Source organism: Nycticebus coucang, chromosome 1, assembly GCF_027406575.1.
Source record: "Nycticebus coucang isolate mNycCou1 chromosome 1, mNycCou1.pri, whole genome shotgun sequence".
Classification (NCBI taxonomy): domain Eukaryota; kingdom Metazoa; phylum Chordata; class Mammalia; order Primates; family Lorisidae; genus Nycticebus; species Nycticebus coucang.
Window position 1 is genome coordinate 4,193,604 of NC_069780.1, and position 25,796 is coordinate 4,219,399.

Genomic DNA, 25,796 nt, shown 5'->3' on the forward strand with positions numbered 1-25,796 from the left:
GCCTGTTTCCCGTAGCTCAGGATTCCATTCAAACGACAGCTCCTGGTGCGCAAACTCAACGTTTTTTTGAATGAATAAAGTCTCGCCCTTTGTGCGAGTCCCTAATGTGAGCCATCAATGCTTTTTGACTTAATCTTCACTTTCCCACGAAGGAGGAATGCTATAACTATCACCATTTGATAGAAGAAAATAAAGCCAAGATACATGGAATAACACCCAGAGTCATGTAACAAGTGACAACTACAAACCTCGTTCCCCAAAGCGCGTGTTTAACATTGTACTATGTGGCCTGTCTGATCACAGGGCACGGAATAGCAGACATCTGCTCAACCACTCCCTAAAGGGAGAACGTGGATAGAGATAAAAGGATGGCCCAAAACATGATCACAGACCCAGAGTGATCACAGAGCTCCAGGCAAGACCTGGCCTGACACAACACACACCTAGCTTGATATGTACATATTATTTACAGTTGTATGTTTACTTATATTTACGATAGTAAAATAGTCGTAATTTAGTAGAGGCCTTACCAGGAATTTTTACATATGTCCCCTCTAGTATTTTGATGAGATGATGTGATTGGATTATGCAGCCTTGGAAACATATGCATAAAACCAGATCTGTAGAGTTACAATGATTTCAGAGCTTATAGAATCTAAAATTTGCCCCGTGTAATCTCTTCCTCTAACTTAAATTCTTGGTTTTGAAAAAAAAAAAAACTACTTTTATCATTCATTCAGCAAATGTTATGGAGCCCTGACTGTGAACCAGACATTGTGAAAGGTTTTGGGATATTTTGCTCATGCCTAGCTAAGTTATATATAGTGTGATTCATAAAACTATATTCCAGTCCTTCATAACTAATGCTTTAGGACTATTTTTTTAGTTATTTCTTAATAACTAATGCTTTTGTTTTTACATATTAGAGTGAAAGCCCCTTTCAGGGGTAGTGGGAGAGCTGCACCTCAGACATACCATTGTAGAATTCAAGTGGGTAGATAAGGTCAGTGCCACCTCTCACTGGAGGGTATGTGAGGAAGGCCTGTTCCAGCTAGAGTATTCCTCAGGAGACAAAACCCCAGGTAGCTATATGTAGCAGATTATGAACAAAAACTAGCAAATAAATGAGAATTTTGCTTGACTATGACTCTTCATGCTATGACAGATGTTTGTATCTGCCAGAAGTGCTAGTGATAGTAAATTTTATTTAAGAGCATACCCTAGTAACAAGTAGTATGATTTTTAAAGAATATACACAGTTTATTATAATTTTATTTTTTAAATTATATATCACCCTTCCATTGAACAACTTTTGAGAGAGGGGGGTGGAGAGAGAGAATAAAATTCACTTGTAATCCTACCATCCAGAGAAATCCAATTTCGTGGTCCATTATTCCCGTCTTTTAGGCAACACCTTTTTTTTATTTTGAGATGGTTAGAGAGAATAGGAGAGATATAAAAATGGCATATGGATTTTTCCTGTTTTTCGTTTATTAATCTATTATGAGCATATTTCCATGTTATTAAATATTCTCCCACAAAATTATCTTGATGGCTGTATATTACTCTATTTTACAAATGTACCATATTTATTTGTTTCCCAGTGTCTGTCATTTGGTTTTATAATCTTACCTTTAGAATAATGGGTCACCTGTGAAGCTTTAGAAAATACTGATGCCTGGGTCCCAACTCCACAGATTCTGACTTCATTGGTATGAGTTCACAGTCCAGGCACTGGGAATTTAAAATGTTTCCCCAAAGATTCTAATGTGCAGCCAACACTGGGAACTCTCAGACTTGGGAAGATGTGAGGTGAACTACTCATAGAGTCATGGGGAATTTTTAAGTGCCCATCATTTACTACAGTGCTGACATCCTTATTTTGACTTGCTAAGAGAATGGTGCAGCTGACACGCTTCACAATGAAACATATGCAAAATTATTTTGCAGCAAGTAAAATTATTGTAGGACTTGGTTCATTAGAGTTTTTAGTAGTATACACAAAGTACCTTGTTAACATAAAAATCAGATGAAAAGTTTTTTGAACTAAAAAACAACAACATAATGAAGCAATGCATTCTTTGATGAAAAGTCCAATTGGTCAGGCAAGGTGTTCAGTGCCAGGCATTTGATATGCATTCCCTTTAAAGAATTAATGTATTTAGTTGAAAGGTATGCCAACTATGGTGCCCTTTCTTTATGACCTCATAAATTATTCTGCATTTAGGGACAGATCATCTATTTGAATATTCTGTAGTTTGAGAAGAATATTTAATGTATTTGCACATGGAATAAATTTGCAAGATTTTCCCCTTTTTTCCACCCCAAAGAGGCCTGTGTCCTTGAACATAAAATGCAAATAACCCCTATGCTGTTAATTATTGGCAAATTGCCCCATCCTCAACCTAAAGAAATATCTTAAAGTAAAAGATTTACCAATAAAAGGTTACTAGTTAACAGGCACTGCCTGAAAAGGATATAAAAGAATTTCAGGACAATTTTCAATATTCTTCTTCCACTATTGCTAACAACAAAATTGCAACCATGAAATGGGTGGCATTATTTGTTTTAACTTTCTTACTAAGTTTTACTGAATCCAGAACACTGCATAGAAATGCATATGGAATAGGTGAGATATTTTGTGTTTGTCTTTTATCTTTTCTCTATGTCAAAATTCTTAAAATTGCATGTATTTGTCTGATTTAGTTGTCATATTTACTGTTCCACATGAGTATATTTAGATAAAAGATAAACATAACTTTTTCAGAGGTTTACAAAATCATATCAGTGCTAAACATGATCTCTGGATGGTTGGTACGTTCCATGTTGAATTAATTGTTTATACATTATTGAATTGATATATATTACCTTTGAAAAAAATCACACACACACACAGGCCATCACTCTGGCATTATTCATGTGTAATAATCCCTCAGACTGGTAAAATGAGTAATGTCTTTATTCTTAATTCAGAAAAATGGGTCATTATTTGACTACCCAAAGAAGCAGCACTATGATTGGGATATGACTCGCAAATTGTAGGATAATCATGTTCAAAAGGATGATTGAAATATATTCTTAACCATTTTATTTTTAGGTCAAAACATCACATTACAGGGGGAAACCGCACAACTGGCGAATCTGGATATTAGTGCTAGGTCTACTGCAAATTACACCTGCAGACTTCATTCCTTAGTTTCCTAAAGCATAAAATTAAGATGTTTGAAAAGGTGATCCCTAATGTCTTCTTAGTTCTAAAATTGTATGCAAATATTCAATTGTCACCATGATTAATTCCCTAGTTGCACCAAAAACGTCATGTTTCATGAAGTTTATTTTGCTTTCCAGCTTCCATTTTGGATTCTTCCCAATGTTCCATGGAGGTGAACTTAGCTGATGTGTAAGTTTTACTTGTATAAATGCACTTTACATACACAAAACAATGATAAAGGTAGCAGGTGACTGAATGAAATTGGGTAGCTCTATGAGTTTTTAAAAGTGCAAAAGCAAATTGGACAATTTCAAGAGAAGTTATTTAACTATTAAGTTGATACCAAAGGGGTTGAACCATTGGCCAAAGCCTTACATAGTCACCTGTAAATTCCTTGAAATTCCATGGGGCAAACCAAGTCAGGTCCTAGAAACTGAAGATTAGTCTCATTAGTGATACCCATGAATGAATTCAGGGATTTTTTTTTCTCACCAGTATTCATTGGATGATATCACAATGGTCTCTAAATACTATTTCAATCTTAGCAGCACACAAAAAGGTGAAATACTTTGTTTTCTTTTTTTAATTTCAGATTAATATGAAGATACAAATGATTAGGCTACATTGTTTGCCTTTGTTAGGCGAAGTTCAAGTTGTAGTTGAGCCCTTCACTCAGGGGTGTGTGGTGTACCCTCCCATTGTGTCCATTTGGGAGAGAGCATGTTGTTCTCTTGAATCCCGTCTTCCCATTCCACATTTCTGAAATTTCTAATAAGGAGTTTAAAGTAGCCTGACGCTGCTGCAGGGTGCACACAGAGACCTGTGCCGGCATTGCTCTGGATTAGTCATGAGTTCTGGCAGCTCTGGCTCAGAACTTGTTTGCGCTGGGAGTAGACACAGTCTACCTGTGAAGGATATAGATGCGCTCAAGAATGGGTGCATCGCAGTTGACAGGTGACCACAAAAGGAGGAACCACTTTGATGGGAAATCTACTTATTTTGATTTTAACATCTATGAGAGAGATTTTAACATCTTGAGAGAAACATTTATGGGGGAAGAAAACAAGAAAAAGACTGACATTTCTTCCTGAGTGGCTAAAATTTGATTTTATACCAATATATTGTTTTTTTAAGCAAAGGTCACCCTTTCTAAACAGGTCATAATTTACACAGAAAGTGGAACAAACCCCCAAAACTATACTTGAGAAAAATAAGCTTGATATTTCTGTCCGTAAGCATCCACGTGTGCTTTTGTTTCAGAGCTACTATATTTTTTGCCCAGTTCATTCAAGACGCCCCTTACAGGGAAATAAGCAAAATGGTGAAGGATGTCCTGACGGTCATTGAGAAACCCACCGGCAGCGGGCAGGCCGCAGGGTGCTCAGAAAACCAGGTGAGTGAGTGAGGAAGAAAGAAAAGCAACGTGATGTTTGACTGACATTCAGCGTGCAGATGGCACAGGGATGGCCTGAAAATACAGTGAAGTATTTGAAGAGCTGTCGTGTGAAGAGCAATTAGATCAATTCTGCATTGCTGAAGAGGGCAGAAGGAATGAGGGGTGGTATTGTAAAGAAGCGACAGAGGTGTGGCAACTCTGAGCTGAGAAACTGAAGTGAGGTTCCGTGGACGGCCGTGGGCATTGCACCTGACTTCTCTGAGCTTCAGGTTTCTCTGTCTATGACGTAAGGGATAAGGATAGCTGCTGCTTTAGAGTTGGGCTGGAGCTTGATATGAAAATTGCAGTCACAGTGAATTTTGATTAAGCACATAATATGAGCGACAGTATTCTACAGAATGTTACATACACGTTGATAATCAAAGTATTTCATGACATGGAGGACAGCACTGATGAAGAGAATGGTTGTCCAGGGAGTCCAGAGACCCTGGCTGGGGCTGATCAGCAGAATATCAACCTTGTTTACAAATACCAATTTATCACGTCATTACAACAGTTGTGGAAGACAGATGCTAATCTTCCGGTTGAGGAAGCTGAGGCACAGAGAGAGAGGTTTGGTAACTGGTAGAGGTTTAAGGAGAAATACCTTTTATGCAGTCATGACCATGAGGTACACAGCCCACAGCGGGGGCTGCCCTCTACGTGGTCATGACCGTGAGGCACACAGCCCACAGCGGGGGCTGCCCTCTACGTGGTCATGACCGTGAGGCACACAGCCCACAGTGGGGGCTGCCCTCTATGTGGTCATGACTGTGAGGCACACAGCCCACAGCCCACAGCCCACAGTGGGGGCTGCCCTCTACATGGTCATGACCGTGAGGCACACAGCCCATAGTGGGGGCTGCCCTCTACGTGGTCATGACCGTGAGGCACACAGCCCACAGTGAGGGCTGCCCTCTCTGCAGTCATGACCATGAGGTACACAGCCCACAGTGAGGGCTGCTCTCTGTGCAGTCATGACCATGAGGTACACAGCCCACAGTGAGGGCTTCCCTCTGTGCAGTCATGACCATGAGGTACACAGCCCACAGTGAGGGCTGCCCTCTGTGCAGTCATGACCATGAGGTACACAGCCCACAGTGAGGGCTTCCCTCTGTGCAGTCATGACCGTGAGGTACACAGCCTACAGTGAGGGCTGCCCTCTCTGCAGTCATGACCATGAGGTACATAGCCCACAGTGAGGGCTGCCAGTTAGCAAACAAGCACCAACACAATATGATACCAAATTCAGTTCAAATTTTAGATGAACGCTAAATACATTTTGAATATAAGGATGGCCCAATTTTGAAGCTCAATAAATAGTAGTTATTATTGTTCATTTTATCTCAATCTAGAAGCAAACATTATAATGGCCAGAGAGCTAACCAGTTAGGGAACAACAGGCCCAGGGAATCCTCTGTTGCAGCAGGGTTGGCAAAGTAGGCAAAAGATAATGTCTCAGGAATATTACAGAAGTGATGTCCTTTTAAAGATAAAGTATTTTTCATCGCTAAAATTTATGATTTGATAAAAATCCCCCCTTTGCCTGTCTATTGTTGGCTTGTTCTGACAATCTTATAAAAATGTGTATGAAAGTGCAAAATACATTTTCCTATAACGACTTTACATTCAATTAAAGGTTAAAGGTAATGCTACAGATTTCAGATTAATTATTGTAAACATAAAGGCATTTTTTAATGTGGATTAGGAATTGGAAATCCTATGTAAGCTTTCCAGGTTCCTCTAAATATTAGCATAGCCACAGTAAAAGCTAAGTAAGTGTTGCCTGAGATGAATGAATCACACACATTCCTGGGAGGCTTTCTTTGGAATGCCAGTGTTATCATCTGATTTTGGTAAATTACGTCTCCAAAGAAGGAAGCGTGTATTTTATTTAAGATAAAGTTTTTCTTATAGATCTCCATCTTTCTGGAAGAAATTTGCCATGAGAAAGAAATTTCTGAAAAGTATGGACTTTCAGACTGCTGCAGCCAAGGTGATGAGGAAAGACTTAACTGTTTACTCGCACACAAAAAGCCCACTCCAGTGTCCACTGCACCCTTCCAAGTCCCAGAGGCCATCATGAGCTGTAAAGCATATGAAGAAGACAGAGCAACATTCACGAACAGGTAAGGTGGTGTGTAAACATGGCCCAGTGTTAGGGAGCACGCAGGATGGTGTAGGAACATGTCTGCTTGGCTGCTGCCCAGACAGCCGCTGAGTCTCCTGGTCTCCCTCCTCGCCGTTCTTCTCATTCCCATTTTGTTGATGACACTGACGCTCAGACACCTGGCTGCGGGAACACTGGCTCTCTGCTGGGGAAGGCCGCACCTAAGTCTTCATTGCTTCTGCTTCCAGGTTACTGCCTGTGCCAGAGAAACAGAGAGCCTGTCTTTAGCATCTCTGCTGCCATGACTGCCCAGGGAGACACCTCTGTTCTCCACTGGTGGGGGGAAAAAGGAGGTGGTCTTTCTGCTTTACTTACAAGTCTGGCCTTGCTGCTCTCTGAAACACATCCAACTATGCTAATTGAACAGGATACATCAGTAAGATTTACAGTCAGCATGTCTGCTTATTTTGTTATTTGCAGATGGTTTTTTCCTAAGGATCTGGAGTGAGGAAAACTTTTTTTTTTTTTTTTGTGGTTTTTGGCCGGGGCTGGGTTTGAACCCGCCACCTCCAGCATATGGGACCGGCGCCCTACTCCTTGAGCCACAGGCACCACCCCGAGTGAGGAAAATTTTTGACAGCATGTGGAAAAAACGTGACTATTTTCCTCCTAGGAGCACAGTAAAGAAAAAGCCAAATGCCTTTTATTTTCTTCGTTGTTCTTTGCATCTTTAAACAAATTGCAGAGTCCAGTTCCGTGCAGCAGCAGTTGTGTCTTACATGCGGAAATCTCCCCGCGCTGTCTCCCTTCGCAGGTACATCTATGAGATCGCAAGGAGGAACCCCTTCCTGTATGCACCCGTGGTGCTCTCGTTCGCTGCTCGCTATGACAAAATAATCCCCCCTTGCTGCAAAGCTGCAAATGCCATCGACTGCTTCCAGACGAAGGTATGACCTTCCTGCAGGTGTCCCAGTCCAGACTGCAGCCGCCTGTGACTCAGTAAAGCCAGAGTGAGAAATGGGAATGTGCTTCTCGTGGAGAACAGCATTTTCACAACGGAGCCACTTGCAGAAGCCTCCTATCTTTGTGCAAAAAATACCTGGATTTGCTGGGCTTTTTACTGATTTGTTTATTTGCCCAACAATTATTTTATTATTAAGGAGTGAGTTTGGTGGGTAAGAGCAGGCAAGGCAGAGCGAGAGATGACAAAATGGAAGAGAACTATGATAGATGCTTTGTATTCATTTTTTTTCCAACCTTAGAACAAATTTGACATGTATTACTGCCATTGAACAGATAAGGAGAGTTAGGTTTAGAGAATTGAGAGCTAAATTAATATCCACAATGAACTGCTTGCCACCAGAAGCTCTACCACAAACATTTCCTAAAATCGTGACTATTCTCAAGGTCAGGTTATGATACAATCTTACTTTTTTTTGTAATTAAGTAGACATTTAAGACATGAGCAAGTTTCAGTTTGTTTTGAAGCTCTCGAAGGGTATAGTTTGTTTATAATTCCCAATAGGAAAGTTACAATGTTTTACTTCAAGGTATTTTTAATAAACTGTCTGGCACAGGTGCATATAAACTAGCTTAAAAGAATAAAGGAGCGAATACTGTTCTGCAAAAATGTATGGCGTTTATAATTTGTAGTGAGAAAATATTTTATGAAGTTTCATCTTTTACCGAAGCCTAAGTGTTTCTGAGTCTGTCGAAGGAAACACACGCCTTCATGTGACACCTGTTTCTTCTACATCTAGGCAGCACCAATTACGAAAGAATTAAGAGAAAGCAGCTTGATAAATCAACATACATGTGCAGTAATGAAAACTTTTGGACCCCGAACCTTCCAAGCCATGTAAGCTTTAGCTCTTTCTAGGGAACATGGTGTGATCTACAGAACTACCATATTGCAATTTGGGTTCATTTTTTTCATTGTTGCTGTTATAGAGAATAAAGTATCCTTTGGTGAGGGCTAATGGGATCAGAATTCTCTACTTTTAGGATGGAAAGGAAGCTAACAGATCAGTCTTCTGTTTAACCCTTACTAAAGCCTAGCTGAAATAATGCTTAAAAATGACTTTTAAGGTTTACATTACTTAATTTTCTTTAAAGACACTTAGCTTCTGGCCTGCACTCAAATTATACCTCATCATTATATCATATTTTTCTAGCTCCTCCACAAAGTAGGTCAGTCTTCAGTGAGCAACTTTTGCCTTAACCAAAAATTCTTTATATTAATTGTGCTTCCTAATTTGCTACAAAGCCCATTGTATCAATCATTGCTTCCCATGGAAAATATTCCCTTAAGACAATACTATGAGAATCTAGAGTCAGGAGAGAACATTTTAAATTAAATAACTGCTTTAAAGTATTCTCAGCTATTTTATAATGGAACATGTCTATGGTACAAAAATATCTAAGCTACTACTTGAAACAAGTAGTACATATATACAGTCAGAGTTTATTTATTTGTCTGTTTGTTGAACGATGCACTAAGGAGTTGTATTGTACCTGGTGGAGACCCAGGCTGAAGTGTTTAGTCATGGAATTAGCTCCACAGATGGACTAAGGTTTCTTCTTGGAAGAGGTCAGATTTGTGTCTTAACTACACTTCAGCTCAATTAGAAAGTTAAAGATTGATTTGTGAACTACTTTATCTAAATTATCTTTGTAAAACAATAGAAATTGAGATGTAGTACAATGATTTTATCATTTGGCACCCGTAAGTGATTAAAGCTAAGTGCTGTCAATGTATCACAGACCCCGTCTCCTCCGTAGTAGCAATACCGCCATGTATTGTAGGGAGCAGTGCTTTCACACAGGTGTCTCTGAAAATTTAAAGAACTATGACGAAGACACTGGAATTGGGAATTGTATTTCTTACTTTCCCTTTCGGCTGCGTGGCTCGCTCGGTGTGATGACACGCCTGAAATATTTGGCCCCATTTTCTACTATTGCTTCCTTGATTTGCACATGTGTGCACTCCTCCCTGGTTCCTCAGGGGTATTTTTTTTTTTTTCAAGTGAAAAATGACTCTAAAGAAATTTTCCATTTTTAAATTGTTAATCCTTTTTATTTTTTTCTGTCCACTCACTATAATGATCTTAATGCTCAGAATCAGATAGGAATAGCAAAAGAGAATTTATCTCAATTCTCAAGAAAGGTTTTGTGAAAAGATAGTTATTTCTATACCATTCGTGGGGCCAGGGCTGGAATCAATAAGACTTAAAACAATTTTTCTTTTCTTTTTAAACAATTAGAACATTTAAGTTCTTTTCTCTTTGAAGCTTCGACTGTCCTAATACTCTATAAATTCTTTTAACTTTGATAGATGGATTTCTAATTTCTTTCTTTTTCCCCACCCTTAGAATTGTTACTAAACTGAGCCAAAAGTTCACTAGAGTTAATTTTACTGAAATCCAGAAACTGGTCCTGGACGTGGCCCACATTCATGAGCAGTGCTGCAGAGGGGACGTGCTGGAGTGTCTGCAGGATGGGGTGAAGAGCTTTGCTTCCTAAAAAATATATATATTTCTTCTCCTTTTTGTTTCTTTTTGTCTCATTTTGAAGGGTAGAAGGCTGTCTGACTTAGTTGGCCCCAGGATCCCCGCGTTTTGTGAGACCTAGGCCCATCCACTTCTTATTCTAAAGCAGATGGGAACTTCTCTAGTGTGTCATCCCCACAGGGTCTTGGGGGCAGATTATTTAATTTTAATGTATTTATTTTTCTATCCATTTACTCTTTCATTTAACAAATACATATTGAGTGCTTTCTATTTGCTAGCCACTGTGAGGGACTCTTGCTATGAGCTGCACTCAGAGAATCTATAGTTTGATGAAGGAGATGAGACAGTGACAAGCGCCTTGGGGTTAGAAATGGTCTCGTTTCCTGTGTCTCCATAGAGCAGGGCTGGGCACATGGAAGGCACTCTGTTGTCCTTTGTTGAATAAACAAATACAGCAAAAATAACACAGAACCTGTTCCACAAGGTAAAAGGCTAGCCATGCCAAAGACAAGTATGAATAAAGGGCTCTAGGAAAATTAAAAACAAAACCCAAAATACCCAGCAACAAGTTTCATGCCTCTGCCATGGTCAGTGGTAATTTAAGCAGCATGGCTGCAGTCCACTTTTGCCCTAGACTTCCTAGATATCGGATGAGAGGCTTGGTTACTTGCCAGTTATCCTCTCTCTGGTCCCCTGTGACACCACAAGGAGATTAAAATCCAAGGAGGCTTAGAATCACTGCTCTTAGGTACTCAAATGTTTTGAAAACCAGGATTGAAACATGGTTTCCAGGGGCTAAAAGTGAAGATAAAACACTCATTTCATCTCATTCCCAAGGCAATTTGGCTGACGTCATTTCAAATGTGAACAAGAAGCCCAGGCTGCAGAGCAGGCCTGAGGGTGACAGTCCCCAGGACCGAGGACGGGAAGCTGGCGGAGGCTGCCTGCAGACCCACCTTCCCACTTCACTTGTTTTGCCTTGTAGGAGTATTGCCTGCCTGTTAAGGACATTGACAAGAACTATTTTGTTTTTCTTTGAGATTGGTTTTCTCAGTCTCTAGTTGATAATTTCACTAATTTTCATAGCCTTAGTTTTTCAATTTTTGAAATTTGTAACCACCCTTTTCCTTCCCAGTGGAGAAGTTAATTTCAGTATCATATGTAAGTTGGATCTTAATAGCTGAAGAATGGGTTCTAACCGTCCTGCTGAAAACGTGCACAGTTTTCAGTTCGGTGGCGGGCGTCTAAGCCCCGCCCCGCCCTGGCCCCTGCGGGCTGAGTGGTTCGGCGCTTTATCTACAGACTGCCGCCCTCTGGAGGCCAGAGCCGGCACTGCCGCCTGTTGGGACAAAGACAATTACCACATCTTTTTCTCTTTGAGAATGACGTTCTCAAAGAGAAAGCCCATCGTGCGACATCAGCTGCAAATGTCTAGTGACAGAGTGAACGCTAAGAGAAAGATACACAGCAACATTCACGCCGTTTGACTTGAGGGTTACATTTCTCTCTTGTTAAAGGCTTCCTGTTAAAATAAAATAGAGTTTATCTGACAACTCTGGAAAGAGCAATTGAACAAATGGGTAAGTGGACAAGAGAGAGGAAAAGAGAAGAAAAAGGTAGGGGGTGGGGGAGAAAACCCTAAAACAGGAGACACGCTAAGACGTGTTCTTTCTTCCTTCCTTCCCTCCATCTCTCTGTTTCTCCCTCCCCGCTTCCTCTTTACTGTTATTTTCTCTTCTTTTTTAATTTTCTTCCCCTTTCTTCCTCCCTCCCTTCCTGTTCTACACCTGGCCCTGAGGTCCTACACTAAAGAATAAACCTTTAAAACTCACATTTTATTTTTCTCATTACAGGAAAAAATTATGTCCTACATATGTTCTCAACAAGATATTCTGTCAAGCAAGATAGCAGAATGCTGCAAAATGCCCATCCTTGAATTTGGTCAATGTATAATTCATGCAGAAAACGATGACAGACCCGAAGGTCTATCTCTAAATCTTAACAGATTTTTGGGAGATAGAGATTTCAGCCAATTTTCTTCAGTAGAAAAAAATATCTTCTTGGCAAGGTAACACACTCTGTAAACGTATGTTCATGTAAGTAAAGATTATTATGTGCCTGACAGCTTTGCATTGTTGAAATGGAGAGTAATGGCTGTGGTTTTTTAGTTCAATATGTAAGAAATGTTTGGCTAGAATAGTCTGAGCCAAAATAGACTCAAGCATATAACTAAGGTGTGGGATTTATTTTGCCTATGGAGTTGTATTTTATTTTATATTGATTTATCTGGAATAAGAAACATTGTTACTGTGTGTGATTACTCATATAAAGGCCATGATCGAACTTTCAAATAGGACATGGATATTTTTGCATTAAGAAGGGTTCATGATTAAGAATGTGCCCTTTTGCGATGTGTTTAAAAAATTTTTCCTAAAATCTATTTCAATAGATGATGCTAGATAGAAGGTATTTTGTTGGAATAGCTTATTTGCTATTTGTTATTTTGCAGGGCTGGGTTTGAACCTGTCACCTCTGGCATATGGGGCCAGTGCCCTACTCCTTTAAGCCACAGGCACCGCCCTCAATATATGTTTTATATATTTTTTAGGAAAATTGAAACAGGTTGAGAGATATTTGTGGTATAGTAGTTGGTTGTGATATAATCAATAGTCTATGTTCTTATTCTATTTGCCTTTATGGAAAGCAAATAATTAAATTAAGACATTTTCCTTTATGTACAATATACATCTATGGATACTATCAGAAAAGGAATTTGTACCACTTTTAGGACATTATACTTAGTGATCTCCAAAGGTCTTTCTAAATTTAAGAGTTGTATTCTAATTCAGTAATGAAAATAATGGCCAATAATGGCCCAATTTTCTTTTTAATATTCCCTGACGAATATTACTCTGTTATTGCCTTAAAATTAGACATCCATACATTGCTTGCACTGCTAAATAAAACCATGTAAACTAGAACAAAAACTAGATTAAAGATATACATACTGACAATTTATTGGCAGTAGAACTAATTCTATAATTAGGGGATATAATCAATAAATTCAAGAACCATCTTTAAGTTTACACAGCCATACACACCTACAGTTAATTGTTTAAAAGGAGTCCTTCAATTGTAAAGGTTCTTTGTAGTAGAAATTTTCTCACCCAAGATCATCTTCCCCTGACACTCATCTGGCTTCCTTCACTCTGCTGGTCTCTGTTCGGATGTCACCTGTGCTCAGAGACGCTCCTTGGCCACACGCTACATTAGCACCCCTTCCACCTGCGTGTCTCCTCTCATCCATCTTCCTGTATTTCTCTTTATTGATTAATCACTACCTGAAATGAGATGGCCTGTTTGTGTGTTTCCACCTCCATAATGTATGTTTTGTATGTTTCCTACATATCCTTGACTCCTTTTTGCTTAAAGCAAGGCTAGAGTAGAGGGGGTGCTGGAAAAATACTGGTTGAATGAATGAATGAATGTAAAGTCCACAACTGACAAACTGAAGTGAGAGGGGCAAAAGAAAACAAAAAAGCTATTTTATTTTGTTTTGTTTTTTAATAACTAAATTCGTTTTATTTTCTAGTCAAATGATTTTCTCCCCAAAATGAACTAGTTAAAAGTCACAATTTTGATCATTATTCTTTAGATTTAATTAACAGGTAGGCAAGAATTGAATTCCACTGGATCTTTTAATGGGTGGCTTCCCCTCTTCCCTACCAGTGGGATGAGAAAGTGTTGTAAGTAGAATTATAGCTCCCAGGTGTGGTAGCAGAGAGAAATTGAAGATGAGGGAGCTTGCTCTCTCTTATGAATCCACGTAGTTATCTCCTGTGCTAGCTTATCACCACGCATGGGCCCAGACTTGGGCTATTTCTCTGTGGTTGTTTTTGCTTTCACCATCACATTCACAAGAAGGACAGGGTGGTGGTATGCTTTTCCATGAACAGCAGGACCCAGCCAGTGTACACATCATTTCCATGTTACTAACGTAGGTTGGAATCCAGGCCTAATTCTACAGCTGGAGACAGGCTTGTAAACATAGTCTTCAGCTGGACAGAGGTTCATCCCAAACTTCCATTAATAGATAAGTTTAGAACTCACATTAAGGGGTAAATGACTGTCTCTGTCACAGTAATCACTGTTATAGTTTAAACACTTTTTTAGAAAAGTAGTTTTAAGAATACAATAAATGGTATTTATCAATTAAACTGTTACTTAGGTGAGGTTCATTAGTTTGTTGTATCTAACACTTTACTTTTATTTCCTAGTTTTACTGTGTATTGTTAGTATGTTTTTTTCTGTCTCAAGAAGAGGCAAGAGAATCGCTTAAGCCCAGGAGTTGGAGGTTGCTGTGAGCTGTGTGAGGCCACGGCACTCTACCGAGGGCCATAAAGTGAGACTCTGTCTCTACAAAAAAAAAAAAAAAAAAAAAAAAGAATTTATTAAGACTGTGCTTATCGCCTAATATTAATAAAGGTGTATGTCCTCTGCTGTCCTACCGGACCTTTTAAAGAAGACATTATGTCTACTAGAAAACATTTTTACTCGTATATGTCATACTCAAATCCTCAAAAAGCGATTTTGCAGGCCGATTTGAGGGATTATAGTTATCAACAGTTTGCCATTCCTATCATTCAAATCACATTTGAGATCTTGTGCTTTCTTTCCCCTTTCTGTCCACTCGCCTTGCTCTGCCATGCTCTGCTAGGAAGAGGCACTCCTCACTTCCCCCAGCAAACGGGCTGGCCCAAGGAGAAGGGCAGTGTGCAGCTCTGTTTTTCCCAGCTCTTGGAGCATGCCATGGCCCCGTCCCGGGGTTCACACGGACTGCAGGCTACCACTGCACAGTGCCTCTATTTACACAGGACCACCTATGGAGAAAGCCCTTGAGAAGACAGATGTTCAGACAGCTCTGCCTTCTGGGTGATGCAGAGAGCAGCCCCATCCTCTGGCCGTGGCTGCAAAACACTTTATAGGAGCTGGTGTCACAGATGAAGATTATAGAGGGAATGTTGGAGTTGTACTATTTAATGTTGGCAAAGAAAAGTTTGAAGTCAAGAAAGGTGATAGGATCACACAGATCATTGGTGAACGGATTTTTTATCCAGAAATAGAAGAAGTTCAAGTTTTGGATGGTACTGAAAGGGGTTCAGGAGGTTTTGGTTCCACAGGAAAGAATGGAAATTAACCAAGAGTAGAAAATGAAAGATTGTACTTTTTTTCTTAAAAATAAAGAGTTCTGTGCTCGCTTCGGCAGCATATATACTAAAATTGGAATGATACAGAGAAGATTAGCATGGCCCCTGCGCAAGGATGACACGCAAATTCGTGAAGCGTTCCATATTTTTAAAAAGAGAAAAAAAAAATAAAAATAAAGAGTTCTTGCTTTAAAAAAATCATATTTGATTTCCAGGTTTATATATTTGAATTTTAACTTCTGTATGGAAGTTGTGTAGGAATAATTAAGGAAGCAGTGGCTTATAACTTATGATAGTACTTTCCACATATTTCAGTTTTGTTCACGAATATTCAAGAAGACATCCTGACCTTGCTGTCCCTGTAATTCTAAGAGTGGCTAAAGGATACCAGGAATTATTGGAGAAGTGTTTCCAGTCTGAAAATCCTCTTGAATGTCAGGATAAAGGGGTAAGTTATGCTAGAATTTTAGAAGATTCTAAAATTGGATTTATATCATACATTAAAAATATATTTGTTAGTTGTTAATTAGTAGTTAGCTAGTTCTATCTATTATCTAGCTATCTAGATACTAACTAGTAATTAACTAGCAGTCAGCAACTAGTAGATTGCTTTGGAACAACAATGTTAGTCAAAAGTTCTTTGGTGCACAAATAAAGGTAATATTCATTTTTGGACGGCTTCAGAAAGGCAAGAATTTTGTATAGGAAGAATCGTAACCCTTTATCCAAAGATTGAGCTCTGCTATTAAATAATTTTGTGATTCATAAAGTTTTACACTTAATTTTCCCCAAATCTATTTGCTTTATTTTCCAAAATTCATACTTTTTCATCTTTAATATTTAAAAAAACTTTAAGTTTACTCTATTGATTTTATAATAGAATAATGATCAATTTTTACATACAAAGTATGTGTTCAGAAAGAGAAACAAATGTAATAATGTTTGTATTTTTCAGGAAGAAGAATTACAGAAATATATCCAGGAGAGCCAGGCATTGGCAAAACGAAGCTGTGGCCTCTTCCAGAAATTAGGAGAATATTACTTACAAAATGCGTATGTTTTTGTAAATAGTATTTTCAATGATTTAAAATTATTAACAGGCAAGGGAAATACCAATTCAAATTTCTGAACCCAGGCCCATTCTAATGTAAGTTCTGATTTCAGATTTGCAGTCAATGAAATCTCCAGTTTCCTGGAAGAGAAAGTCCCATCTGTGTACTGACTTACCCACTACTATGCAAAGTTTTGCAGTAAAGATGTTCATTCCATCAGTTTGTTAAAACATCAAAGGATTAAATTAAAATTAATGCGGCTCTGAGAGTGGCATGAAGATCAGCCTTCTGCCTGGAGTTTGCTCCCCCACCTACATGTAGGTGTAACAGGAGTGCAGGGGTGACTGTTAGATTCAGTGCAGCTCAGAAGTCAGTCCAAGTACCGTGGGTTGAAACAAAGAGCTGGCCTCATGTCTTCTGACAGCAGGAGGGAGTTTTTGAGAAGGAGCAGGGAGTCTAAACACTCTTGAATGGGCTCAAAGCCCATAGCTCAGCGTTAGGGTGCTGGCCACACACACTGGGGCTGGCAGGTTCAAACCTGGCCTGCTAAACAGTGACAACTACAACAAAAAAATAGCTGGGCATTGTGGTGGGGACCTGTAGTCCCAGCTACTTAGGAGGCTGAGGCAAGAGAATTGCTTGAGGCCAAGAGTTTGAGGTTGCTGTGAGCTGTGACTCCATAGCACTCGACCGAGGGTGGCATAGTGAGACTGTCTCAAAGAAACAAAAATGAAAACAGAACTCATGAATGACTCAGCAGGACTTGGTAAGAAAAGGCCTTTTTCAGGTTTCTTGTTGCTTACACGAAGAAAGCCCCTCAGCTGACCTCTGCAGAGCTAATGGCCTTCACCAGAAAAATGGCAACAGCGGGAGCCACTTGCTGCCAACTCAGTGAGGATAAGCAACTGGCCTGTGGCGAGGGAGCGGTGAGTGTCTGCCTTGTGGAATCCCATCTCAACTCTCACCCCAGGGGAGCAGTAAAAACCAGCATGGAGGTGGCTTCATTAGGCTCTTCTGGTTGGTTCCACTTGGAGCACATGTGGGAATTCAGCTCTGAATGGGTGGCACGTGGCCAGGCTTCTGTCCTTGCAGAGTGGCTGGTGGACATGCGGCCAACTGATCCAACAGTATCTAGGCAAGCTTTATGTACGGTAGAAACAGGACTGATAATGTCCTCTTTTTGCTCATTAGATACTTTCATGTGAAAAAAAGAAAAAAACTTACTCTTTGATGGATTAAGCTGGTCATTATATTTTAGCTGTATTCATATTTCTGTCTTTGTAGTTTAATATTATTATTATGACATTAGGGACAATTTGCTCCCTTTGACAGGCTATAGGTACCGAACAGGTTAAGTCCCATGTTCTGAATAGCAATAAAATGACCCTCTAGTTAGTAACGCCTAATGTCACAAGTGCTATACATATGACCATAGGTGAATTTTTTCACATTTTTTTCTTTTAAAGTCGCATTTTTTTCCTTTAAAGTCTATTTTATTCCTTTTCTTCTTTTGGATAATTATTTGCTAGTTAGTGTTCATGTGGTAGAATTTTTCACCAAAGGTTAGGCATGAAAGGGCAGTTTCTTGTGATTAAGTTGCTAGTTCAATGCCACAGGTTGGGAAGCTGAAGGGTTACAGGAAGGGTGAAGGGTCAGGAGCAGGGGCTTGTAGGCTTCCTGCCAACACTCCCATCCATCTCCACTGCCTGTTAGTCCCATTGCACTTATCTCACTAAGCTTGAGCTTTTTCATTGGGTATTTAAGAATAAAAATTGCACTAGCCTCACAGGACAGGTGCTTTAAACAAGGCAATCTGAGTAGCTGGCACAGCGCTTAGCTCTTAGTACAAATCTCTGCTAGGTGCTTCAGAAATGTCTCTGAAGGGTGGAAGGTACCAGGACCCTACATTAGGACAGCCTGAATGACACCCCCACACCGGCCCTATTTCTTTTCTGTTGGGATTAATATTAGCTGTATGCATGTGTGTGTTTCTGGGTGTGTACACACACATATATACACAGACATACACACGGCTGTATATGCGTGTCTGTCTCTCTCACAAAAACATATGAATAGAAAGGGTGGGTTTGTGCCATTCTTCCCTTTAGAAAATGATTCTCTGGATCTCAAAAGTACAGTGGAAAACTCAACCAGCTGTATACCAGGAACACGACTTACAAACCGATTTTCATGGGTCAGGGCAGAGACTTGTTTCCCCTTTGGAAATATGTTTCAAATAGCTGACACGAATAGGGAAGCGATCAACGTTACACACAGGGCAGCGCCCCTGGATGGTCAACGCTGGACCTCGCGGCCAGCAGGTCCCCTAGCCAGCGTCCCGTACGTAGTGTGAGCTGTCAGCTGCTGACCCCGGACTCGAACCTAGTCACTGGCTAATGCCCCCCACGCCGGCTTCCTCCCTCCTGGCTCAGGCCGACCTCATCCTCGGACAGCTGTGCATCCGGCATGATGCGGCCCCGGTGAACCCCGGCGTGGCCCAGTGCTGCGCCGCCTCCTACGCCAACCGTAGGCCCTGCTTCAGCAGTCTGGTGCTGGACGACACGTACGCGCCGCCAGCGTTCTCCGAGGACAAGTTCATCTTCCACAAGGACCTGTGCCAGGCGCAGGGCGTCGCGCTGCAGACGACCAAGCAGGAGTAAGACCCCGGGCTGGGGGCCAGGAGGGGGACCCTGCACGTGCGCCCCGGGGGCAGCGCTGACACCCGCGGTCCAAACAGCTTCCAAAAGAGTTCCTTCTCCATGTTCTGATAGTCTCTTTGGGAATTAGGTTTGGAAAAATTCACAAGTCAGACAATTTCCTGTTTGTAAAAATAAGACCGCCCTAACTACTGTTGTGACACATTTTGGGTTTGAGAACAAACCCGCAGTCTATCCGGGAGTCAGGGCGGGCCTTGGCAGTCAATCTGGGGACGTCCACTCCAAGCACAGAGGACACACGTGTGGACTGTTTTACGCTATTTACACGTGGAAGAGGATAACCATGGTATGGGACCCAGTGTCACAGTTATGGGCGCGGATAGACGGCAGGCCTGTCCGGGCTCCTGGGGGCCCCTCTCTGCGAGGTGACGTGGGCGACTTGGGGAGCGGTGCCCTTCAAAGGCATTTCAGTGCCTGCCGGCCTTCCAAGTGGACTTCCTTCCCTGGGAAACTCAGTCCTCCCTTTTCCCTACTATCACGTCTGGGGCGTGTTTCAAAGTACGAACGCGGCCTCCTCTGCAACATCACTCACCCAGGAAAGCATTAGCAAAGAGGGGTGCAAGCAGCTAGAGCTGCGGGGTCCAGGGGAGGCTGCGGCGCGCGCCGCGAGCCTTGGAGAGCTGAGCCTCCAGTACGGATAAGACAGACTTCAGAAGAGAGTAGGGGAAAGGGCATTGTAGACAGGGGAGGGAGAGACCGCCTTTCACTGCAGTGCGGAGGAGCTATGCGGTGGCATTGACCTCTAACCCGCCTAAGTGCAGAAGAGAGGCGAGTGTGCTGTGTTCTCAGCTGCAGCCACTCTGACCAGTGTGTGGTGAGTCTGGAGATGGGTTGATGGGCAGGGTTTAGAGTGCGGTGTGCGAGAACTCCGAGGATTCTCAGGAGGAAGGCTTTAGAAAGACCATGTACGAGCCCCACCAGTTGCACGCCCAGCCTGCACCTGCCTATGCACAATTAATTTGCTATTAAATTTTTAAAATCTGTTTCACTGATTAAAAATGATTTCACGTGGTGGTGAAACTCAACGCAGAGCAGCAGGTGGGCGGCGTGAGTTCACGCCTATCGGGTCAACGTGCACTGCCCGGGTGAGGCGCTCCCTTATAACTTACACTGTACGAAACCCATTCATGTAACCAAAACATTTGCACCCCCATAATATTCTGAAGTTTAAAAAAATAATAAAAAAAAGAAAGATACCATTGCATTACAGCTGTCTCTTGTCTTTCGTTTTATTTTAAATCGAAGGTTTCTCATTAACCTTGTGAAGCAAAAGCCACAGATCACGGAGGAGCAGCTGGAGGCCGTGATCGCCGACTTCTCGGGCCTGCTGGACAGGTGCTGCCAAGGCCGGGAGCAGGAAGAGTGCTTTGCCCAAGAGGTATCCGCAGCCCTCTCCACGCTCAGGACACCCGGCACGGGAGTGGCTATAGTGAATAATAGAAAGAATTACCTCCACACATACGACTTTAAAATAATGCCAGAGACTTAAATTTCATTTAGAAATAGACTGAAGAATTTCGTGAGATTTTTAAAAATAATCATGTTTTTCTCACTAAATGTTATAGAATTATAATTTTAAAATACATTAAGGTAATTATTAATTTTGATGTTTTGCTAGTAAAGTATAAAGTGAATATATAAAAATTGATGATTTAGATACTTTCTGGCCTAAAATTTATCAGTTCAGCTAAACAGATTTTATAAATTTAATAGCAAATTAATTGTGCAATTAGAACATTGGGAGGATATTTATTGAAAATGTGTTTAAACTCATTTAGAAGCATGCCTTTGTATGTCAATAGAGTATTAACTGGGAATTAAATCCATTTACTTAATAATTTTAGCTGGATTTGTAACTGGCTGTATTTTTTAAAAACAGAATTCTACCTAACATTTTCAAAACTTTTCTTTCAGCTTTATTGAGGCATGATTGACAAATAAAAATTATATATATTTAGGTTATATATATTATGTTTTAACGTATACATTGTGAAATGAGTGCCAATCAAATTAATTGGCTACATTTTATAAACCTTAGCTTGTATTACTCAACATGTATCTCTGAATATAGCATCACTATCTTTGAAAAAGATACTCTGTAATTCAGCCTTTTTGTCTGAATTTGGCTGTTTTGTTATGTTCTGTCAAACTCCAAAGACAGATAATGTTTAGAAATGGTGAGTCTCTCTAGAAATAACAGAGTTAGCTGTGCGTAAGTATGTTGCTCATCGGCATGTGTCTGTTTTGGGTGGGGTCAGGTGGGAGTGGGATGGCAGATAATCAAATCGGATAGAATGGATAAAATAGACATAATGTAAACCATTTCTGATACATATGATGCAAAAAGATTGATGCCTTCCAGTTTGAGAAGCCATTAATTTAGCTGTACAGAGCATTTAGCACATAGAAGCAGTGTTCTCTCTGCAAACCTTTTAATTTCTAAAGACTTGTGATTTGTAGAGGAAGTACCCTGTTTTCCCAAAAATAAGACATCCTCCGAAAATAAGACGTACTTACAGGAAAGATAAGACGTCCTCTGAAAATAAGACCTAGCGCATCTTTGGGAGCACACCTTAAAATAAGACACTGTCTTATTTTTGGGGAAACAGGGTAGAAAGTGGGGTGAGAATAGGCAAAGATTTGGGGATCAGTATAGGTACAGGAAAACAAATGTACTATTGATATGAATGAATGTCTTTTCTTCTCTGGCATCAGAGATGTATTTCCTTACTTTTAACTTGATTCATATACACACTTGTGACTTCACCCTGGATTGTAGAGAATTAACTATGACTGGTATAACCGTCCACTTTTCTATCTGATTATTTTTATTCTCAATTTTCAGGGTCCAAAACTAATTTCAAAAACTCGAGCTGCTTTGGGAGTTTAAATTACTTCAGGTAACAAAACATCAAGACAAGGCTGAATATAATGTTGATTTTCCCCGAATATTAATCCTTCAGGAGATAGAAGCTCCAAAGTACCACTGATTTTCTTAAAAATAAAACACTTTATTTAATAAAATTCAATAAAACACTTATGTTAAGAACACTACGACAGAATTTTGTGTGCAATGTTAAATTAAAGAAGCAACTAGTTTTTCTTTTAGGTCACTTCAAAGTCTTCAGAGAATGCCATCAGATCTCCCCATGTAGCCAGCGTTTCTCTGATACAAAGTAATAGAACCAGTTTCCCTGTGCACCTGTTCATTTGTTAGTATTAATATAGTTTTGTTTATATTTCAGGGGGAAGAGAAGACAAAAGGAATCTTTATGGTTTGCTGTGAACTTTTCCCTTTAATCATAACTGATTTAATACTTTTTGTGAATGAATGAAATGATGAGGACTTTCATGTGAGATTTTCTGTCATAGAAATAAAATATTCCCAAATGTTTCCTTCTTCCTGGTCTGCTTATTTATGAAAACTTATAGATGATTTCTTTAAATAGTGTTGTATACTCTGTGTGAAGTGGATTCTGTTACACAAGCTTTGAGTATTGGCTATTACGGGAGATTAAGGCCACCCAACTGTGGATTCCCAGCACTCGATCATTTAATGAACTGAAGCCATGCCCCCAAGTTGAGCACTTTTCGATGCTGCCAGGACACATTGTTCATTAAATGACCACTTAAATGTTATAATGGATAATCTAGAGATGTGATCAGAAATTATTATGCTTCTGTAGGATACATGAAAATTCAACATGTATTTTTTTCTAAATCTTACGTCTCTATTAAAATTAAAAAATACAAATATTAATGGTACTGTAGGTTTTATGGGATGTAATTAATATTTTCAACGTACTATGGCCCACAGGCTAAATTCAGTCTTGCCCTCGTGATTCTTGGAAAACCCTCAGCAGGATGTGAGGCTCATTCATGACTTGAAGCTTCTTCTCACTGTCCCTGGCTGGGTGATGGAGTCTTCCTCACCTCCCTGTTAAACATCCTGCCACCATCTCGGCCTCTGAAAAACACTTGATTATACTTGTTTATTTTCTGTCCATCACTACTAGAGTCTAATAAGCTCTAAGAGAATAGGAATTTTTGTCTTTTTGGTCACTTCTGTTATCCTCAGCATGTGGAACAGTGACTGTAACATAATAGGCATTCTAGGAAATAATTGTTTGGGTATGTGGATAAATACCACATGCCATGGGCTGCATTTTCCTGTAAGGTGGTGAATTAGGAGTTGCTAGATCCATCACCAGGAAGCTACACTCAGGAGAAAGAGAAAAGCATGGGCCTGAGAAATAAACACACCAGAGACCACTGAGGAAGTCCAGGGCTCTTGTGTGTGTGCCTGTGTGTGCACACATGTTTAGAATGGGGATTAGGGAGTGGTTGTCCAGGGCAGTGGATCTAAAAGAGGGTGGATAGGTTTGGCAGATAGATTTTAATGTGTGCTTTTGTCTATATACTAAATTGCAAAGAAGACTGTCACTTGTTTTATCACCACTGAGAACATAAATCTTAAGCAGTAGCCCAAATTGCCAGGTGTCCATGGAGCAGTATCAGGGTGAAGCTAAACTCCTGCTGGGGTGAAGGGCTAGTGAAAAAAAGGTGGCTGGAAGTCAGCTGCTCTTTCGAGATCAGCCCCCACCCCCGGGCATTCTCCTGCCTACTTTGCCAGGACTGGGGTTGATTACCATACAGGCAATTTGTCTCCTCCAGGGATATTGCTTTCAAACAGTTAAGGGCGATCCCAGAAAATTGTTTGAAAGCCTAATATTAAATTAGCAATCAAAACCAGTAAGATCTCTAGAAAATCTGCAAATATTTTTCAACTAAATAATGTACTTCTAAACAATTTATGAATCAATGAAATCAAAATTATATTTAAAAATACTTTTATCTAAATAAAAATGAAAAGCAATACATCAGAATTTATGGGATGCCACTAAAACGGCACCAAAAGAAATTGTATAACATTAAGGCCCATATTAGAAAAGAAGGAAGATTTCAAATTAATGACCCTGTCTTCCACCTTATAGCAGCTCCATTCATAACTATAGAGCTGTGGAAACAACCCAAGTGCCCATCAACACATGAATGGATGGATAACCTATGATGTATGTATGCCATGCAATACTATTCAGCCATAGAAAAGGTGGAGACTTTGCATTGGTTGTATTTACCTGAGTGGAGTTGAAGAACATACTCCTTAGTAAAGTATCTCAAGAATGGAAAAGCAAGCATCCCATGTAATTAATACTAATTTGAAACTAGTAGATGAACAACTACAGACCCACACTAGAGAAAAACACAATTAAAGGCAAGAAGTGGGAAGAGGGGGTGGGGAGTGAAAGGGGTTTAGTAAGCTCCCACCTAGCAGGTACAATGTACAGGCATACAGCACACCTCCTGGATGAAGGACTCAACTACAACTGGAACTCTACCTTATAACCAGAAATCGTGCCATGTGAGCTGGTGCATTGTCATGATGCAAGAGCCATGAGTTGTTGGCAGAAAGTTCAGGCTGTTTTCATCTAACTTTTTCATGCAGCCTTTTCAGCACTTCCAAATAGCAAACTTGGTTAACTGTTTGTCCAGTTGGTACAAATTCAAATTCATAATGAATGATCCCTCTGATATCCAAAAAGATTAACAACATTGTTTTGACTCTTGATTTGGACTGACATTTTTGGACATGGAGAAGTGGCTGCCTTGCTTTGTGCACTGTGACACTTTGTTTCAGTGTTGTGTTGGTGCACTCACATTTCGTCACCAGTGATAACACCACCCAGAACATCGTCTTGCCTCTTTAAGAGGTCTTGGCAAACTTTCTTCATCAGTGAGCTCTTTTGGGACCATTTTTTGCACACACCCATCTCATGCCAAGATTTTCAGCACATGTCCTTATATACACACACAATGGAATACTGTTCAACCTTAAAAAGAAAGAAATTTTGTCATTTGAAACAATATGGAAGAGCCTGGAAGACATTGTGCTAAGAGAGATAAGCCAGGTAGAGAGAGGCAGAGACTTCACACTGCTGATCTCACATGTGAAACTGAAAAAAGCTGAACTCAGGGAGAGTAGATGGGAGGTTACCAGAGGTTACCAGTGTCAACTGGGGTTGGGGGCAAAGTTTCAGCTGGACGGGAGAAGTTTGTGAGATCTGTTACACAGCAGGGTGACCATAGTTAATGATAATGTATTTCAAATAATGCTATGTATTTCAAAATTTCTAATAGTAATTCCAAGTATATTCACCTCAAAAGTTGATCAGAATGTGAGGGGATTTAATTAGCTTGATTTAATCCTTCTGTAATGTATGCATATATCAACACATCGCATTCTATCCCATAAATGAACATAATTATTTTCATTTAAGAAATTTCTGTTTCTCTGATAGCATGGTCAACCAAGGATGTACCATCAAAATACTGTGCTCCAAACTCATTCTGTGTCTGTGCCATAAGCTCAATGTACAGTCAACTAGTTTCATTTCTTCCAGTTTATTTTCAAAAAAAAATTTTTTTTTGCCTTTTAGGTTTATTTGATTTTCTTGACTTGTAAAATATGTAATTCTAAAGCCAAACCCTGAATGA

At 40.1% G+C, this 25,796-nt stretch overlaps 1 protein-coding gene, 1 non-coding gene and 1 pseudogene across 2 annotated transcripts; all 3 read left to right on the top strand.

The window, feature by feature from the left end:
* The first annotated feature begins 2,497 nt into the window (after positions 1-2,497).
* On the top strand, positions 2,498-22,635 carry AFP (alpha fetoprotein). Its single transcript, XM_053580221.1, has 15 exons — positions 2,498-2,629; positions 3,349-3,400; positions 4,472-4,604; positions 6,564-6,775; positions 7,571-7,703; positions 8,517-8,614; positions 10,128-10,257; positions 12,119-12,333; positions 15,788-15,920; positions 16,428-16,525; positions 17,312-17,450; positions 18,957-19,180; positions 20,487-20,619; positions 22,087-22,141; positions 22,487-22,635. Exons 1-14 carry the CDS (start codon positions 2,545-2,547, stop codon positions 22,129-22,131), a joined length of 1,830 nt encoding a protein of 609 aa, XP_053436196.1. The 5' UTR covers positions 2,498-2,544; the 3' UTR covers positions 22,132-22,141; positions 22,487-22,635.
* LOC128587625 (deoxyuridine 5'-triphosphate nucleotidohydrolase, mitochondrial-like) lies at positions 12,406-15,781 on the top strand (annotated as a pseudogene).
* LOC128591993 (U6 spliceosomal RNA) lies at positions 15,516-15,622 on the top strand. Its single transcript, XR_008381732.1, has one exon. It is a non-coding gene; the product is annotated as a U6 spliceosomal RNA (small nuclear RNA).
* Positions 22,636-25,796: the final 3,161 nt, after the last annotated feature.

Coding starts and splice junctions, on each gene's coding strand:
- AFP (XM_053580221.1), top strand. CDS start 2,545: ATGAAATGGGTGGCATTATTTGTTTTAACTTTCTTACTAAGTTTTACT. Junction 12,334..15,787: donor AAAAATATCTTCTTGGCAAG/GTAACACACTCT, acceptor CACATATTTCAG/TTTTGTTCACGAATATTCAA. Junction 16,526..17,311: donor GAATATTACTTACAAAATGC/GTATGTTTTTGT, acceptor GGCCTTTTTCAG/GTTTCTTGTTGCTTACACGA.